Source organism: Zosterops lateralis, assembly GCF_965231275.1.
Source record: "Zosterops lateralis genome assembly, chromosome: 1".
NCBI classification, from domain to species: Eukaryota; Metazoa; Chordata; class Aves; order Passeriformes; family Zosteropidae; genus Zosterops; species Zosterops lateralis.
This window is the reverse complement of record NC_139762.1, coordinates 47,522,619-47,543,814: the sequence shown is the minus strand read 5'-3', so window position 1 is coordinate 47,543,814 and position 21,196 is coordinate 47,522,619. Positions and strand designations below refer to the sequence as shown.

General features: G+C 35.3%; 1 protein-coding gene across 6 annotated transcripts in view; it reads right to left on the bottom strand.

The window, feature by feature from the left end:
- Positions 1–21,196, bottom strand: part of BBS9 (Bardet-Biedl syndrome 9) — a 292,981-nt gene that overhangs the window by 122,168 nt on the left and 149,617 nt on the right. For all 6 annotated transcript variants that reach the window (XM_083855192.1, XM_083855190.1, XM_083855189.1 and 3 more), the window contains one exon: positions 20,629–20,851. In XM_083855192.1, coding sequence (XP_083711318.1) covers positions 20,629–20,851 — 223 coding nt within the window. The remainder of the gene's footprint in view (positions 1–20,628; positions 20,852–21,196) is intronic.

The window sequence follows — 21,196 nt, the reverse complement described above, 5'->3', positions numbered from 1 at the left end:
AAGGAACAAGAAAAGAGTAACATTACTGAACAAGACACCAGTAAGACATATGGAACACTGAGTTCAATTCCTGTTACCATGTTCATGACAGGTCAAATAAACCTGGAAGACCTCAGATGAAGATTACTAAGATCGTATAGGAATCACATATCTTACTGAACACATGATCAGTCTCACTGAGTTAAGACCACTAAAAAGGGAACAGACTGATATTTATCAATAATGCAATCAGGTCAGAATCCCTTAGTGTCTGGCAAAATAGAAGACAATCTTAGAACAAGAAGGGATTGTTCACAAATTAATTTTTACTAGAAATTAGGTTTCTGACTACCAAGAGAGCAAGGGCTTTGAATCATCCCTGAACAGAAATCATGGAGATAAATAATTCCATTTATGAATGAGACTAAATTACCTTATTCTAACACAGAGATGGAGTTTCTGAACAAAAGGTTTCTTTTCTTCCTTCCCTTTCATCCCCTCCAAATAGAAAATACAGGGAACAGAGATCAAAACAGATACAGATTTATCTACTAGCATTCTGAAATTATCCAATTATCTGTTATCTAATAATGAATAGTTATTCAACTCCTAGAACGTAAACAAATTATTATTCTCTATTTATCTATTCATTTTTCTATATAATGGTGAAATAAACATGGATAAAAGCATCCTCTTTTAATGCTATTGAAATAAACCAACATCTATCTGCTGGATTACAAGACAAACTGCATATAGATCCTTTGGGCACTAAGAGTTTAAAAAATCAAAGCATTCATAAAGAAAAAAGAGAATTCTCTTTTTTTATAATACTGAAGTTCCCTTCCACAACTGAAAAGCAACCTCTGCTAAAAATTCATGCTTCTCTGTAAATTATAGCAAAGATAGAATTGTTTTCATGTATTGGAAGTTTCTACATTCTCAGTTGTACCTAAATATTAGATTTGTCCATAGTATGTAGAACACATAAATAACATTGTATTTGTTTAGTCATTAAAAATGTTGTTTTAACATAATTATCAACTATTACTTATATTCATTGCACTGGGAGCTAAGAATCAATCCAATTATACTAACCCATCTCCCTTCCAACATTGCAAAAAGAAACATAAATTACTTATATTTACTTATATTTACTTTATTTTCTCTAACATTTAATACTTCATTCACTATATACTCCACTGACCAAATAAATCCAAGTATTACCTAACATTAGCTCAACCTTCTACAGCATTGAAATCTCAGGGATTGATTTTGAGAATAAAGAAAAGGCAACTCTGGCTTCACTAAGTATCATAATACCATTTAATTAATTTAGTTTATTTGGAGGAAATGAGCACAAAACTGTACATAACAGTTTAAAATTCATCTTATCCTATAGAATGACTTTTTCCTTTGTTTACAGAACTTTCTATTCAGAAAATTTTACTCTACATACTGCATAGAATTTTATTCTTTCATTAGTACCACACCTATACCTGTGTAAATCATGCAATTTTACTGAAGTCACTACCATTCAAATGCTATGAAAATGATACAACTGAAGGATAAACAATTTTGTGTATATAAACATTTTGTGTCGTATCTCCTGCAAGCATTTTAAGAAATAGCCAGGAGTTTCATGCGCTTCACATTATAAACCTTAAAGAGAATCGACTTGACAAAATTGCAAAGTATCTTTTGATCAAACACAAGGTATCTGAAGATCTGAAAAATTGTGCTTCCAAAAAATCTCTAATAACTGAGAAGAATCCTGGCACTGAATTTTTCAGAGATGGGGAAGAGATTCAGTTTGACTGATGTCATAAAATGAATTCCATCCACTAGAAGATAATGAATAGTCAGGGAGAACTCTGTTCAAATTCGGGGTGGGGGGGGGGTTAGGTGGGGTTTTTTGTTTGTTTGTTTGTTTGAGGTTTTTTGTTTGATTGTTTGTTTTTTGGTGGGTTTTTTGGGGGTTTTTTGGTGCTTTGTTGTTTTGTTTTGGAGGGTTTTTTGGTGGGGGAGGTTGTTTGGTTTGGGTTTTTTGGTGGGGGAAGTTGGCTGGTTGGGTTTTTTTGTCAAAAGCAAGGTCTGCTTTTACAATAAAAATGCTATGTCTCAAACAAAGTGGCTTTTTATATGAGAAAGCAGAGGATTAACTGTTCTGTTTCATTTTATTTAAAAGCTGACATTGTTGCTACTGTCTAAAATAATAAATCAAGTGACAGAGCAAGCGATGCTCTCAGTCTGCTACTTCTATGCCTTATGCTTATTTAATTCTCTAGTTTTTAAGGATCATCTTGTAGCTTGACCAGGACAAGGCCCTCTTCATTTTTAAAACACACTATATTTCTAAATATGACTGGATACCCTGAAATCTGCTAAAGTACAAAACAAAAATTGTATACAAAGGGGAGTCCCTACTTCCCCTCCAAATCACGTTTTTCTTTGTTTGTACATCAGCTGTAGACACTACAAAAAGTATATTTCAACTTAAACATACATTTTGTAATGCTTATTTTAAATTAAACATAATTTAGAAATGTCTACATCATCTTAAAAGAAAGTATACAAAGCAGGATAAAGACTAAATTATGAAATATACTATTCCAAATATAACTAAAAGTATTGGACAAATAACACAAAATTGGAGAGATCTTATAACTTGCTTTGTCCAATTCACACCAATCAAGAAAAAAAGAGAGGAAACAGGTTTAGGAGTCCTGCCAGGAGCCTGCTCCAGGCCAGATTCTCCATGGGGTCCCAACCTCCTTTGGGCACATCTACCTCCATGGGCTGCAGGTGGATAATCTGCTGCACCATCAACTTTCACGGGCTGCAGGGGGACAGCCTGCCTCACCACGGTGCTCACCACAGGCTGCAGGGGAATCTCTGCTCCTGTACCCGGAGTACCAGCACCACCACCTTCTCCACTGACCTTGGCATCTGCAGTGCTGTTTTTCTCACACATTCTCACTCCTCTCTCCAGCTTCAGTTTAACAGACTTTTTCCCCCCTTCTTAAATACACTACCCCGGAGGTGCTGCCACCATCCCTGATGGGCTGGGTCTTGGCCAGCAATGGGTCTGCCCTGGAGCCAGCCGGCATTGCCTCTGCTGGACATGGGCAAAGCTTCTGGTAGCCTCTCAGAGAAGCCACCCCTGCTACCAAAACCCAGCCAAGCAATACTCAGTACACTCTCTTACAGAACTAAACCAAAAGAACATACTAGTATCCCTTTTTCTAGGCTATAAACACTACTTGGTCTGGAAAGTCAAACATTATTTGAAATTGGTTTTTACTGTTTAAAGCTATTCTCAGACAAAGCTAGGATTTTGCAAATGCTGATATGCTTGAAATTATTTGGTGGACTTCATGAAACTACTGATTAAACACCATGCCTGCTGCTTTCTCCTATACTTCAACAATGTAACTTTTCCTTTACTGCTTCTTTTTACAGTCCTCCTCTTCTTGCTCTAAACTATCTTACCACTGCACAGACTTACTAATTATACTTTCTCTACTTGTACATTACTTGAAAGAAACTAACTAGTCCAAATATCTGTATCTGAGTGGCAAACTGAAGACCATCTAAAAATATGGCATCCAAAGATCATCACTGTAGCTTGTTTACTTTACACCTGTGATATGTGATATCAACTTCTTTTGACAGTTCATTAGCACCATGGGAATCATTAAAGTGCCCACAATTGTGGAATATCTGAAGTTATCCTAAATATTTTAGAGACAAATTTACTACAAACACTATTACCAAATATCGTCCTTTTCATGTCATTAGACAGAAGTAGTATTCAATATGATAAAACAATTACATAATTTTGACTAATGGGTTGGGAGATTTTTTGACTTGGTATCAAATTTTACTCCAACAGCACCAAAATTCCTGCAGACCTTGGTAAGATCTGAATGCCTTCATTAAAAACAGTAACTTGATGGGGGACAATTTATATAAATAAACAACACCCATCAAAACCTCCACAAACTACCACACACAAAAAAAAATCCCACTATGTAAACATCGTGCTTCTTAATTTCCTTCCACGAAAAGTCTATGTTCATATAAAGAATTTGTTGTATAGCCAAGCTTACTGGCATTATGATTCTATTTTCTTCAAGTAATCTTCTCTCAAGATTACTGAAACATGCTAGGTTGCCTTGCTCCCCTCCATAAAATAAGCTTAATGACCTCAAAAACAGAATAAATAAAGGCCAAGGATACATTTCATTGGTAAAAAAGTGTTCCCCACCCTGTTGCTTTAATTTGGTCACATCTACAACAGCAAGTGAAGCAGAGCAATGGTAGCCTATTTTGAGAGTGTAAGACTTCACATTGAAGATTCAGTGTCCCCTCTGAACATGTTTAAAATGCTTTTTAACTCGGTTCTTTCCTGAAACTTCAAGTTTTGATCATGATTTCATATTCAACAGTTCCCTACAGGACAATGTACTTTCTTCCTCATTGAAAATTTATGAAATCAGACCGGTATCTAGAATGCAATACATCCCTCAACATTCTGAGTACATGACAACAAATTAGAGGTTCTCAAAGCCTTGAGAAAGATTATTCTAATTAATTTTAATAGATTAAGTCATGATTAACTTCATTTAAAAGATAAAGTAATTATACTATTGTTATGAAACACTACATAATTTAAATTAAAACACTAGCTATACTTAGCTCATATATAGAAAAAAATATTCGTTAGAAATGCTAAAAAAGAAACTCTATTGGCTAAATATAGATTTTTTTTCCATTTCCAAATGACCCAGAACTAAAAGAGAAATTGGAAAAGACATTGCTTAGACAATGATTTACCTAAATAGAGTTACTGAAATCCAGCTCCAGTTTCCGTTATGTAGCCAAACAGCCTGCAGGTATAATATCTTCAGCTGGCACCAGCCTTAATGCTTTTTTATTGATCTGCCCATGGCTTAAGTGCACACATAGGATATGGATTGTTAAACAATTCTTGTTATCTATCACTGATTATGGAAATATATTACATCTTGCAGCAGCATCTGGACTTTCTCTAACATGAAATGCTACTTAAAGCAAACTGTCCATTTTAGCCTGTGAACTCTCTAACAGTTGCGGGGCTTTTTGTGTATCAGCTAAATGGCTGAATTTGTTAAGTACCAATTACAAAAAAACCCTCTTTGTTACAGCCTATGTTATAAGTGATAATATATCATTAGATTCTCTGTATTTGATTTACAACAAATGCAACATATAATTATAACTGAAAGTAATAAAAACTTACAGATTCTTTCTATTTCTTCTCTTCCCCAATTGATTCTTACCTTCTTCTCCTTTGAAGACTTCAACAGATCTGTGGGATTTGCTCAAGTCAGTCTTTGCAAAGGGTTTGGGACAGATATTAATACTGCATGCTGGCTGTTTTCTACTTGGTGCTCAGTAGGAATTAAAAGAAATAAATCAGTGCAATTTTCATATTTTCCTTATATTTTTTTTCTCTGTACTTGTCACAAAGACAAGAGTATAGCATTGCCATCATAGCATCAAAGTTACAAGGAAAAATGAGGCTTCTGCAGTCCACTAGTTTTTTCTTCCCAGAACGGAATTCCGTGGTTGTGTTTCCCCTTCTACTAACATCAAACCTGCAATAAGATAAAAACCACCTTCTGTACCTTCCTTTTGTCCAAACACTGAGAAAAGACCCACCTGATGTGAATCCAGACTCTGAAGGTACTTCTAAAGGAAGTCGAATTCAGGGTTTGCTCTCATGCATTCTTGCAGTGGATCGGCTTTCCAATGGGTGCAGCTCCAGCCAGCCCTGCCGCCACTACATCCAGGGGCCACTTTGCCAGAGGCGTGGGCAAACTCGACCACGGTGCGGATAGTGCGCAGAATAGAAAGGCGGGACTCTCAGGGTGTGCAACCAAGGGATGCGTGGTCCCAAGGCAGCGCTCCGGAGAGAGACGCTGGCCTCGAAATGGCACGGCTTTTTATTGAGTGGGTTACAGGGGTGGGATTGCGTGGGACCAATTACAACCTTCAACCAAGGTATAATGAGGGGATGCACAACTTTTGGACCAATAATAAGTAACTTGGGGAGGAGGAATACATGATGAGGGGGGTGGGGAAGTTATATAACTTAAAGATTGACACTTAACAGAAAGGTGGTAAACAACTATTATGGGATAGGGTTACCAGGACAACCAAGGTTTTGGCGGGAAAGTCTGGGGGAAGGGGAGAAGGGGAGAAGGAGAGAAGGAGAGAAGGAGAGGGAAGGAGAGGCCATCTTAAACAATAGTAATAATTACGAAATTATAAAACACAAATTATAAAACCAAACTGGAGCAGTAAAAACCCAATTGGAATTGAATTTAAGCACCACCACACATTCTAAGACAGGTTACCAGTCACATGAATGTTAGTAGAATAGTAACAGAAAATTGTGAAGTAAACAGGAGAAATCCTGACTAAATTAAGTCAATAGCAAAACTCCCAGTGACTTCAGTGAGGTCAGGATTTCATCCCTATCTTGTTGATCAAAGCAACTATTTCACTGTTCAGAAGGACTAGACTGCTGCACCTGCCAAGAATTTCTTAAAGCAGACTACCATGGTGAGTTATAATTGTATATACCTCTGTAAGTATCCCTTTTTCATTCTACTAAGGTAAACTCTTCAACTGACAAAAATATAACATCATAAACAGTATTGAAACAGCATGAAAAGATCTTTCCTTCATATTAGCAAATGTGCCAGACATAACAAAGCTCTCCTTAGCATAACCTTACCACAAGTCTGCAAATGAATTATTATCACTCGCTTAACACCTATTCCCAACCACTGATGGTTATGCCTGCAGAAGTGGCATACTGCATTATATAAGAATGATTTGACACAACAAATAAAGTGCTTTCTTGGTTTGGCAACGTTGTGTTACAAAAAAAGCTTCCTATTTTACAGTGAATCACAAAGTACACACTGGAAGGGATGTCTTCTACATACCATGGACCCAAAATCAAAGTAGATTAACTGTGAGTAGTATAACTCAACACCTCTTCTATTTCTTCACAGGGTTTACAACATACACTGTAACTACACTAACCAAAATGATGTCATGTATATGCAATTCAACAGCCAGAAAGAATCAACTTATACACATGAGAATCAATTTCACACTAAGCTAGTAGAAAACTGGTTTTAATGTGCTGCAAAAATGACAAAAAACAAGGCTTTTTTTGACGTGGACAGCAGTGTTTTTTATTTGGAAATATTTGACAAATCTGTTGTAAAATTGTACAACAAGCATTTTTCCCTTGATAACTAATTAAATGAAGTAACCAAGCACAACTGCTTCATTTTTTTCCCCTCAGACTGGGAAATTTTTGCAAAGTATTAATTCTGCCAATACAGTTCCTTTGTAGGGAAACATGGCAGTTGTTTACTGCCAAAGGCATCATAAGAACTTGTCTTACTTTCAGAAGGGCTTTTAATCACAGGAGCATAAGAAAATCCTCTGTGGAACACATAATATGACCCTTGCTAGATCTTAACATCTTTAACTACTTCATCATATCTGGCTGGAGTCTATTTTACATTACTCCATAGAATCTCCTCCATCTTAAAAACTTTCTGGTAAAATGTAACCAAACCCAGGATATCTAACATAATTTATGGCACTAACTTTAATCTCCTGCGTAACTCCTGTTGCATTGTTCCATGCTTTATTAACAACCTGATTCAAATGAGAATGTCACTTCATAACTTCATTTAAGCATCTCTGAACAGCAACCTAATACCCCTAATGACTACTCCAGTTACAAGAAACCTGCTGCATTTTAGAGAAAATAAAACCCAACGAATTCATATCTATTTAAATAGATTTTAAGATTGGAAAGTCTGATCATTCAGCAAGATTTTACCCTGAAATGTCCTTCACGAATTCCTATATGTAATTCAAGCACCCATTTATTTCTAAACTGGTTTCAAGAATGTCACCAGTAATTATTTTCACTTTAAAAATCCTCAGTTTTGACTGAAAAATTTATTTGAAAAAAGTTCTAGAAGAAACACATGCTTACCAATACTCTGATACAGTTTTAAGGTAATTACAGAAGATTTCTCAGTGCAGCTGTAAAAATTAATATAGTTCAGCACCACATAACTTACATTAAAAGGTTGTTCATAATATTTATTACCTCTAGTTGCACTATTTCTGTTCGCCCATTCATTTGAATTGAGGCATCCTTCATCATCCATATACATCAGACCTTCTCTTTGATCTCTAATGGTAAATTTAAAGGCTGAGTAAATGTTCTTCGAAACACAGAGTGTGGCACAGCTGTTTATTGTTACACAGAAGACAGTAAGTCATTAAAATTGAAACTCATTTAAAACAGTGGAACATCCCCCTAATCATTTTCCAACTTTGAAGTGATACCCTTTTTGGTGATATCTCTAATTTACAGTTAACTAGTTTTCTTAAAGTGGAATAAGTCAAGCTTTGGTTAGGGTCAGAATTAATAAAGTACATCTTTCATCAAAAGACAGAGAGCTCCTGGCCATTCTCCCTGCTGTGGTATTTGCACTTATAACACGCAGCAAACACCCACCAGATATGCAGCTTACCATGATAATTGCATGAAACTCATCAAGCCTGCAGTTTTTACCAGCCTTTGCTGAAGGCTTTTACAATCCTAAAAAAAGTACTTCAGCATTATGCAGCTAACTACACATCACTTTTTCATTAGTTCTTAGCAATAGTCTAATTAGTACAGGGTGAGCTAAATCTTTGCCTCAAAGGCTAAATGAATCAAAACAAAATCTTAAGGATTCAAGTTTATGAAGTCTTTGCTTTTGCATGCCCTGCTGTCATCAGTATTTGTGTTTCAGCCAGGACACAATTAGGAAAAAAAGAATTATTTTTCAAAATATTTTAAATATTTAATAAGCACTTCATAGGTTTGATTTGATGACATTTCCCAGCTTAGATACCAGATCAAAGTTTTAGGGATGGGTGAGTCTGAATAAACACAGGGGCAAGGGAAACATGAATTTATGGACCTTCACTTATCATGTGAACATTAGGTGAACCATCAATACCAGGCCCATGAGTAGACTTAACAGCTGACTGCTCACAAAAAGGTGGAACAGTCATAAACATGCTCTCATACTCTAAAAATCCAGGAAAAAAAAAATCTGCAAGTTTAATACTGATGATACACAGCCTTGTAACAATTTCAGGCATTCAGACTCAGGAAGATGCTGTCCTTTTTCTCCCTAAGAAAAATCCACTAAGACCATGGGGGTGCAATTCACAACATAGTTACTCAGGAACATTACTGCAACCAGATCTGCATCCAATCTGTGCTAGAGACGATCACTCAAAAAGACAAAAACTAAAAGTGAAATTGAGAAAGATTATACACCTCATCCACAACCCAAGATGCTACCTTAAAATGGCACTATTTTATCCTTAGGCTGATAGGCAAGGGTATGAGTGTCACTTGCCGAGGCATTGGCTGTGTCCCATGATCTCTGAAACCCAGCATGTCCAATCATATCTACCTCATCAACCTCCAAGCCTGGGATCCAACCACCCAGAGGCAGTGAAAACTGCCTTACATCACCAGATGGAGCTGGCTGGGTAATATGTTCCCTGAAGTTCAAGAGCTCTCTCTCAAATTAGTGCAGTTAACCTCAGGGAATACTTCTTTAATTGCAGTGTAGTTTTCCACTGCAGAAAATAAAAAAGAAAAAAAAAATAACACAGAGAGAGAGAAATCATTTATTAGTACAGACATCCCTGGCTCTCTGAAATCATAACTCAAGAAAATTTTAGCTAAAGTTATATTAAAGCTGCAGTTTAAAGCTTTGTTATCATACAGTTACGCATTTTAAAAACAATCTTCTAGTACAGAGTTTGTCATGCTTAGACTAAGACCCAAGGCAATTTCAGATTCAAATGTTAAAGCCACTCTTTTACCTAAAGTTAAAAGACCTTTAAAACCATTTTTTGTTTGTTTCAAAAAAGCACTGGGAACTTTCCTGTATGCAACTCAAAACCAGCTGTACTTTGCAAGTAAAAACTTTCCAAGTGCCTGGCTCTCTGCAGATTTTTGGCAAATCTGTTTGAAAAATTGAAAAGTGGGGGCCTGAGCCAAAGCTTACTGAAGTCTATGGAAAAACTCCCACAGATTTCATCAGGATTTGGATTAGGCTCTGAAAAAGTCTGAAGTAATTGAAAAATCAGTTCTGCATGTACAAAATATGAAATTTTCACTAGGTTTAGATTTATTGGACTCCTTTATGGTAATGTGGAAGAGCAAATACACTGTAAACGGTGTTAGTGATGTACACATAGTTTTACACTGTTAATTCACCACAGAGTTCCATAGACTTGTACATGTTACTTACACTGCCTACATAATAGAAATTATGAAATCAATCCCACATATACAAACACCTTAATTTTAAAGTGACCTGAATATTAAGAAAAAAACAACATTAATACCTTTATTGTTCAGTGGCGTTTTAATTTCTTTTTTAACCAAAGACCAAACATTCACTTACTTTTTTTTATCTGAAGACTAAACAGACCTCAAAAGCTGTAAAACAAATTCAGTGATAACATTTACATAAAAATAATTATGCAAACAACTATCTAATTCTGGGCACACTTACTTAGGACAGTTTATAATAATGTAACTCTAGCAATTTCAGCTAAGGTGCACCTAATTTATGGCAGCATAAGAGGATCAGGTTTTCTCAACCTAAATGTGCCAGAAAACCAAGAAGAATAGCAAATGCAAAATAAATGGATTGTGGTACCTGAAATAATGGCCACATCATCTCCTGATGTGCAAACAGTTGCATCTCTGCTGACAGATGGATGCTATTCCCAATCAGAAGAAGCTGAGTAAGTCACTACTATACTTGACATAACCTGCTTCATTCATCTGTATCATCTCTCTGCTTGTAACTATTTGTGAATGGATCATTTGCCATGGTTGTACTTAAGAACAGTAGACAATCCCTGCAATTTTTTTGGTGATCTTGTCCAGATAAGGATTGGAAAGGAAAAGTAATGTCACGCAAACTTCAGAGCTAATTACAGTCCTCAAACACCTACAGCTCATGTACAAATACCAGTGCACTTCATCATATATGATGTTCTCATAGGCTGTTCTTCAAATATCACAGAGAAAAAAAAAAGCTTAGAGGAACCAAGAAATCTGATAAGTGGAAATCCAAAGACTAACTAGACATGCAAGACTAAATCTTTGTTAATATCATACCTTAAATAAAATTATTATGGTACATTATAAAAGTTTGGCTTTATTTTTTGAAAAATGGCATAATTTTTTCAGCCTCATAAAATAACTGTCCAGGTTTTAGCTTTACTTTTTTACCTGTTACTATTGAATCTTCTGAAATGGAAGGTCAGATACTGTACACTTTCTCCATTAGCAATTCTTTTTCCATAGTTGTGAACAACTACCTTATTAATGCAGATTTTAGAAGGTTATTTTTGCTTGTGGTCTCTAAAGGTTTCAAACAACACAGAAAATAAAGTCCAGTGACAAGCAGGATCATTAGGGGAAATTTTTTCAACTGACAATTATTTTCACCAAAAGCTTACCTCAACATTATGAATCATTTGTGACCACTTATACCTAAGTAGGACATATTAAAATTTAATGGATTTCAGCGCAAAGAGCCAGCAATAGAATCGCGCACACCAAGGCACTAATGTGTTGATCCGAACTGTACTTAGTTGAGGCAAGTTGGAATTGCAATGCTGCCAACTAAATTTCACAGTACCACAAATGAATGAATCCCAAATCTCAAGAGGGATTTATTTTTTATTCATTATGCATGACATTTTCCTCTTTAAATTATTCATTTTTTAAAAAATGTTATTGCTTTAGCCTTCTTAACCTTTGTACTCCTTCCCCCTGTGGTTTTTGCCAGCTGTAATATCAATTGAGGAGGGGAGATGTTCTAAACAACATAATAAAAACCTTTTCACAACCCTACGAAAAATGTGTCTTGTTACTCTTCCATCTTATTTTTCCCCTTTTCAGAACTCTGGAACTTGGAATACCTCGGGGGAAAAAAAAAGCATCTATTTTCTATTGGTGCTTTCATTTCAATTAAAAAAATAAAATTCCAGTGATTTACCATTATTTATGTAATCCCTGAAAATTAACCACTTGGAGAAATATCATCTGAGTCCTGCAGGGTAATGAAAGTTGACCAAGTGAATTAAAATTAAAGACCACCTCAGACATTGTTCCCTGCTTTCTTCCCATGTCTGATATTCAGATTTCCAGTTTTCAGTGTGCTTACCAAATGATGCAAGAACAGACTGCAAAGTGTTGTTAGGCTCACCACAATCTATTTATCTGTAATCTGTGTTTTAACAGTAAAACAGCTAAAAAAAAGTGGACATAGGAGCTACAACACAAGACTGCAAGGCCTATTTGAACTCTGTTTATATGCAGGTATTACAGTATAACCTTGGGAACATCACCTATCTTCTGCATAGTTCAATTTTCTATTCCACATAAATAAATTATCAAAGTTACTAAAACAATAGAAATAAAAGGTTTGAAGACCTAAGGAAGTTACAATGGAAAAAAATTACAAAGAGTAAAGATCCACATCAGAAAGCCAAGTAATCAAGTTTCTGGCTCCACTAAACCGTTCTTAAGCTTTTCTTAAGGAACCACAAAAACTTGCTGCTATAAGCTTTCCCAAAATTTTCCCTAATGACTTGCTACTCCCCTTCCTTTTCACTAAATCAGCTTTATGGGACAAGGGACATATTTTAATCTCAAAAACAGAACCCAAACAATTAGTTTAAAATGTTTGATATATTACTATTCACTTATTTCTAGGCTTTTGGAACTGTCCATTGTGAACAGCTGATAATTTTCTGAAAAAATATTTTCAACAGAAAGAGCTAGGAGTCAAATTAAAGCTGCAGCATTATATCATGTTCCATTATATACTATATCATGTCTCATTGTTAGCTCACCCATGACAATTTAACAGGAGCACATTACAGTGCTAAGGGTTGTAAGAGTCAGAGCAACTTCTTTGCTCTTATCATTTTTATGTGATTATCATTGCAACTAGACAGAAAGAAGAAAGTTATGCTTAAATTGGCACAGCAGCTCAACCATGCAGAGCTGCACAAATTGGACACAGAAGTACACAATGATTGCACTGTTTATGGATTTAGTCTCTGTTACGCCTTTGTCAAACCTTGTAAAAAATATCCTTGCCTGCTATATCCAGACTGGTACACAGGATTTTCCCTGCAGTTACTGCTTTGGGAGCCCCAGATTGAAAGCTGACCAGGAAAAGGTCTTCCTACCCTTTTGTTGCTACCTCTCTCTGTCAGACTCATTTACTCCCTTGGGTGGCTAGTGATGGGGTTACTTGCTCCAGCTATCACAGTGAAGGGACTGTGCATGGAGCTGCATGGACATCAAAGAGCACAGGATGGAGAAGGAAACCAGTGAAGCCAAATGTAGAGAGCAAAAATACAGAAAACAATTGAGGAAAACCAGAGGGGGCGGAAATTAATCAAAGCCATATTGGTAGCCTCGCTAGAAGGAAGAACTAAAAGGAGAAGATAGAAAGCACATATTTTACCAAATGTAGGTTTGCCTTAAGGCACTATGAAAAATACAGGAATTTCAAAAAGACTTTTACGGTGATAATAGATCTGTTTTGGTTTCAATACAAGTAGTACACAAGTTTTCAACCTGTAAACATACATTAACTTTCAAAATAGGTAAATACAACTTTTAAGCACTTAAGAAAATGAAGAATAATGAATGCAATACTTCAGTGATACATAGCTATACTTCATATACATATATTAAATAAATTTAGCCAGAAAATGTAAGAAAAATCTTACTGTCTTTCTATTTAAATGAGCAGTACAGCTTTATATTATAGGTTAACCAATACTTTTTCATTGATTGTAAACAATCCACTTCCCAGGGAAATCCATAAATTATTTAATTGATCAACCTGTATGATTTTAAGGAAGTTAGAAAAGATGAGTTAGAGTCTGCCTTACAACAGTTAAAGTCACTTAACGTCAATTTCATATTTGATATTCTTGGTCTGTGCCAAGAAATCTGTAGGAATGAACTGACATAGTGCTTTGGGCAGTAAAAGTCTTCAGGTACAACTGAAAAAACAGTCCTTAGCAAAGTGAGTTTCAATGAGAAATAAGCACTCTTATAAAGGTTTAGATTTCCTGAATTCAAGATACTCACCAATGTCCTTTAGACCCTTTTGTAAATGCTACTTGGAAGCAGGTAGGGAATAGTAAAAACAAGTGAGAGATACTATGATAAAGATGGGTAAAATGCTGTATCTAATTTGGTCAATGACCACCAGTTTCATCAGTTAGTGCTGAACAGTGCTCAGGTCTACAAAATCCTTTCAAGTACTTTCAACAGCCTTATACAGATTTAATAAGCAGTCCTAAAAAGCTTTATGAACACCCAATATATTGACACTAAAATACGAAAAAAAAATCTAAAAATATTATTTTAAGGATTACTTAAGGAAAAACAAGGAAGTAGTTCAATATTTTATTCCTACAGAAAATATATGGAAAATACCTTAAGTGACAATCACTCTTCGTTATGGACTATAGCCTTCTACAGAAATAAACAACACTGGACTTGTGTCACATCTGTGAAAAACAATTCGTATTTTTAAAGATTTTTTTGCACCACCATGAGAGGCTACACAAAACTGACAATGCATCATGGCTTCAAGCTCACAATAGTTAAGTTACAGGAAAAGATCTCAAAAAATGCTTTGTCAGCCTCACATGATTTTTATAAGTATCTGCTGGTGGTTCAAAGGCATTGTATGGGCCTCAGGGCCAACTTCTGTATTTGTGCTGCCTTCAGGCTACTTGAAATTCAAACTACATGGTCCCAACCTCTCCAGGGAAAAAAATAGTTACTGTAATTGCTACCAAGATAACATTACAAACACAGATTGGAACCTGTGTGAATACAAATGGATGCCACTACATTTTTCAAGATATTCTGAATTTAAGTCTGTTCAAGTTGGAGAATACTTGATTTATATGAATTGTTCCCTTCCGGTAATGATCACTGAAGAATTCATAATTAAAGGTGTAAGACAGGAATTTGCAACTACAAAAATCCTATTTCTTCAGATTAAACTATTACTAGTCTTTCTTCAGATATACTCCGTGTACAAAGAACTTGCAGCAATATTTATGTCTAATTCTCATATATAAATTAATATTACTCTCCCAGGATCTCAAATCCACATGTTTTTCCAATTAGTACTAACATTCTCCCCAAGTTTAATAGCATGTAAACAGAGAGTTCCTTAAGGAATATGACACATTCTGCTTCATCCCAGTTTTCCAGTGAAGAAAACAGCTTTCAAAGGGGTAGTATTCACTCACAAACACCACCACAGGATTTTAAAAACCGGTTTTTACAAGCTTATGCAAAGAAAAGAAACACTAGAAAAATTTGTCTTTTAAAGTATGAATATGGATTCTGGGAGCATATATATACTTAATGTGGTAAAGAATGTTGCCTTTAAAGTTTGCATTTAACCATTCATAATCTAAATGGTAGAAACATTATTATACAAAGTAAAATTACAATCAACTTGATAAATTAAAAAACTATGAAAACAATGTATCTAGTCAAGTAAACATGATTATGCTGATTCTGTACAAATACAGAATGCAAAACATCTGGTTATGCAACAAATTTGTAGAAAAGGGTCTTGAAATTGAGATAGAGTACAATATACTTCAATATACAGTACAATATACTTCCTGCACAGACGAAAGGGAAAGTATTCTGTTTCAGAAAACAAGGAGTAAGATTGAAAATCATTCAAAAAAAGAGTGCTAGCATTTTTGCACAATTAGTATAAAGGAATAGTAACTGGAGGGATGTACTAAAAACATTCCAAAGTTTTAAACAATTAAAGAACATCATTAATTGCCAGTTCCTCTTTCACTATTCACAATAAAAAAACTCTGATTTGCAGGAAAAACATGTATATGGAACATTAGGAAAACCTTCCAACAAGGACACTAAGCTACTCTAACAGCTATCAAGGCATCGTTCAGTGTTTAAGAGTTCAGACAAACTTGGTCACTGATGTTCTGAATCCCTTAACCCCATTGCAACACAAAGGGGAAAACTAGATGGGCTGTCATCTTGCCTTCTAGCTCTAACTTTATATAACTTTCTAATATTACACTTACACAAAACTATTTGTAAGTCCTATTTACTGGATGCAAAATATTCGTCCTTTTCCTTATAATTTCAATTATAAGGATTCAGCCATCTGCAAAGATGACAGTCTTTGGCATTCCACAGATTTCAGTGATGGAGATCAGTAATTTACTTTCCAGTTAAATAATATTTTCTCTACTGCTCCAGTTCTATTCAACTATGTGAGTAAATCATGCTAAAGCATAGTACAGTGATCTCCTAATGAAGCCAAGAGAGAAAAAATACTGAAGTCGAGTTAAAAAAACAAGGCAGAAGAAAAAGGATGGCCTAAAGAAAAATCCTTATTTAAATTAAAAAATGCTTGCTTGAATGAAGCCTTGAACCGATGCTGGTACTATTTGCAAATCAGGAACTTTTATAGGAAAAGCAGGATCGCATTCTAGTTGAAGAGTAATCAAGTTTCCCAAAATATGGGTGAAGCAATACTGTAAATAGAGCTCCAATCAGACTGATATCTAAACAAGTCTTCAAACACTCACACTCCATACTCATCAAGGTTTTAAAAGCAATCCTGCACAACACACAGATATAATAAGAAACTGTTAAAAGCTACAGAATTAACTCACTGCAGGTCATCAGGATTTATGCTATAAATTCTCACACCCATTAAACTCAATACATGACAATGTGGGTGGTCTACAGCACCTTTTCAAGCACTTCCCTGGCACTGACCCACACTTTGGGTTGGCACCACTCCCTTAACCCCTCACCATTCCTCTCATCCAGCCATTTATGCATTGCCAAAGGCAACACAGTACATGATATAGCCTGATGCGGTTTACAGTTATAATCATATTTAGCCAATGATTCTGATTAAATTTTAATCACCCATATAAGAACATCTTACATATTGGAAAACTATCATGTCTCCCCTGAGACATTTCTCTTTATTTTTCCCTCAGAAGAAACAAAATTGAACTCTATTCAATTTGTCTAGGTTTTCCTTAAATTGTACTCCCCTATGAATCCTACTCACGAAGAATAGAAAGAAATAATCAAAAGTCTTATGACTACAACCCAAAGTTGGAATTCACCTTTAGTGGAAACATATTGCTGTCTTTTATTCAGTTGATGGTCCAATATAACCCCATGAGCCTATCCTATGGCAATAGCACTTATGGAATTATTTCTCAAATTTTAGTTTGTCAGATTCTTACTTGCTAGAGTCCTTGGCACTCATCTCAAGTGAAAACCATCTTAGTAACTTCAGATCCTTCCTCTAATTTATCAAGATCAGCATTATTGCTCCCTCAATATGCCTCAAACTACTTCAAGCTTGTTGCAAAACCACAATTTTAACATTCATGCCCATATTCCATCACTGAAACTATTAAAGAAAATAGCGAACAAAACCAGACCCAGGAGAGACCATGGTCTACCTCTAACATACACTCTTGGAATAACTACAAATACTAACAGCTACTTTTGAAGGCATCTTTCAAATAGTTGCACACTTGAAGATAATCATCAGCTTTTCAATGTGGCTTCAGGCAATTTCTCTAGCTTTCAGGGTACACTATCTTGAATGTATTAAATACAATTTCTAGAAATTGTGCCTACTGTTACAGTGTTACTAGAAGGGTCCTAGGCACTTTAAAAGAAAATTTTTAAGGTTGGTTGCTATGGAAAAAGAGGTTTTCGTCATTAAGAAAAAGAATGGGCTTAAGAAAAAGTGGCATTCAACAAAATCCTCAAGCTAATGCTGGTTACCCTATTGAATAATTATGGGACCATCTTTGGCTTGGCTTGGAGCTTAAACATCCTGAAGAACTTTTCCCTACATTACCATCCAGTATTTAACCATAAATCCTCAGACACAAATATAATACTCAGTCTCTCTCTCTCTCCACATACAGGTCTACCTTGTTCTCCTCTAGATATTCCAGTTCTCTCCTTTAAGGGCTGGGAAAAGGAATGCCTCCATTTTCTTTGCATTGTCAAAGAATTCTTGACTCAACAGCACAGTTATTTTGTATACTGGTTTCCCTTTATAAGGCAGCATTCTCCATTTCTTCCATGTGCAGACAGAACAGGTGATTTTAGCTGGACTCAACAGTGAGTCGATTTTTTTTTATTATCCCAACTAAGGACACTATTTTCACATTGAGGAGTAGTCTTGAGCACAGGAATTAATTTCTCTTAGGTAAATCTAACCAGGCAGATGAATTCCAGGAATGGACTAGAGCACTCCAACTGCTAATGAAGAACCAGAACAGGCACAAAGCTAGTTCTGAAACACAGACATGATACAAGACATGTTGCCAGCCTCAACTCCTGCCTGCAGATCTGCTTCTAACAGACCACATTACATGCCAAGGCAGAGATGGCCAGAGAAAACCTGAACAGGTGACAAAACAAACATGTTTAAAAACTGTCAGTAAAACATTTATTCTCAAAAAGAAGTTCCAAGTCTTCTCAGTCCGTTCAAAGACAAACACACAGAGTTTCAAATCACACAGCACATTCTGCTGAAGGGTAACTACTTAAATACTATGCTATTCTGAGCATTTGCCAGAAGTATTCCTCTCTAATGAGCTTCTCATTCATTAAGATAACATTTTTTTTATTTCAACCTCTTTCAAAAATTACATTCTTTCAACAGTTAATGAATAAATGCAAAGTCTATCAAGAGCAATATTTCTTCTAATTTGTTTACAATATTTACAAATTTTACTCTTTTCCTAACAGAATCATAATCTAATTGCATAGTTATCTGAACTCAGTAACACTAGTCAACTTAGTAGGAAGAAGTGAATTTCCTTATTAAATCAATTCACCTTATTAGCTTAGGTGGAAAAAGTTGAACTGCAGCTATTCACACCTTTTAAAAATTCTTAGAAGGAAAAACAATGGTTATATAATCAAAGTTCAACAAATGAAATGCCCTTCACACATATTTTAGTCTTGTAAAGAAAAACTAACAGAAATTTGCAAAGCCAATATGACACTTACTCTGCCTCACTTCCTTACTTCACATGATTATGAGTCTGGTTCCAGATATGGCAACAGTGTAATACTAAAGTAAATTAATATATGTTTCTAGAATTTCTACCACTTCATAGTCTGCAGCTGTTTTACCAGATCATTTATAGTGGCACATGTAAAGGAGGGCTGCACATAACAAAAATCTTGAGTTGCTGAAACATTGTACAGGCCATTCATGTTATATTAAACAAGAATTTAATTATTCTTTGTAATGTAAGAAAGCAATATACTAATAATCAAGATACTGCCCTATCACAACTCCAATCTTTATCAAAAACAATATCCATTAAGCCAACAAAATAAATTCCCAATTTTAGGCATGATGTATATACAAAATACAAATTTTTCCTTACAGATGTGAAGACTGCTGTAGAAGGAAGGCATTGAAAAACCATAGTGATACAATGGTTTAGGATAGTATGAAGCTGAATGAACAGCCAATCCAGATTTGGAGCAGAAACATGGGGGGAAAAACCCCTGTTTACAAGTCACCAAGGAGTGTCTGATGTTTACTAGAGGCTATCTATCCCACTGGAGGAAAACGGCAGGAAGAAAATAACTTGCAACAATATAAAGATGCTAAACTTCAGACTCTAAAGGAAAAGTATAACTTTGCTCCCCCTATAACTAAAGAGCAGGAATATAGAAAAGGACATGAATAAAATTTCCTTTATAAACAGTAATTCCATGACATTCATGTAAATCATTGCGTACTGTGAAATCATGCCCACATTCTTATTCTATATGGGAAATACTACTCAACACATACTTAAATTAGTTTCATCTTCAATTTCACGCTTTCTGTGAGATATCACACAGTCAACTAGTACTTTTTTAAGTTGGGGATTTTTTATTTACTGTTACCACTACTTCATGATTTGTCATATGGATATGTCATAAAGCCACTAATACAAATATATTAATTTCTTTATCAAGAAAGCAGGACTTTTCACTCCTCCTTTTTCTATCACACTAGAAACATACACACGTACACATACGTACATGAAACATACACATGTACACATCCAATTGAAAAGTTCAAAGAAATAAGTGATAAGAATTTTCAGCATAACAATGACCATCTGTGCTTCATTTGTTGCATTACTGTGCATATTGTGTAAGAGCAACAGTAAATGTTGAATAAAACTAGAAAAAAAACCTCAGACTTGAAATTATCTTATTACCTAAGTCATTCTACTTGTCAGCAACACAAACAGTGTTTGGTTTCCACAATCAATGAAAAACAAACTGCCAAAAAATAAAATGCACAAAATTTTTAGTTTTAATACGCAAATAAGTATTTTGGATTCTGAGCATTCATGAACTTCATGTCTTACCTGGCATGACAGCAGCTTGCTGAGTGGCCGAGTCCGTACTTAATGAAAGGCGACCACCTTTGGCCAATCTATCACAGAAGAGGGTGATGTTCTTCTTCAGTCTGCTGGTATCTTTGGGCATGGACAACTGGCTGCTGAGAGTCAGGGCCTGCTCCTTAGAGCTCTTTGACAAACAAGTTCTTAACAAATAAGAGACCGCAGCATCCACAGTTTCTTCCCAACCCTGCATTAGAGAAAAGGAAATTAAATAAAATTAGGTGAAGTACAATAAGATATAGCATATTAAAAATAAGGTAACATATCATGGACTGAGAATTTTCAAACTATACTGATACATAAAATATAGTTTTGGGGTTAATGAGTATGGTGAACACCCAATTGCAACTTGTACAAGCAAAAGTTGAAAAAACAAACTTGTTTTAATATTGAGGTTGACAGAGAAATCTAATTTCAATAATAACAATGTATGGACAGTATGTGATAGAACAGTTAAATTCAGTCATTGCATTAATAACTCAAAACTAGAAGTTCCTGGTTGTGACATTTAAAATCAAGAACAGAATGGAGA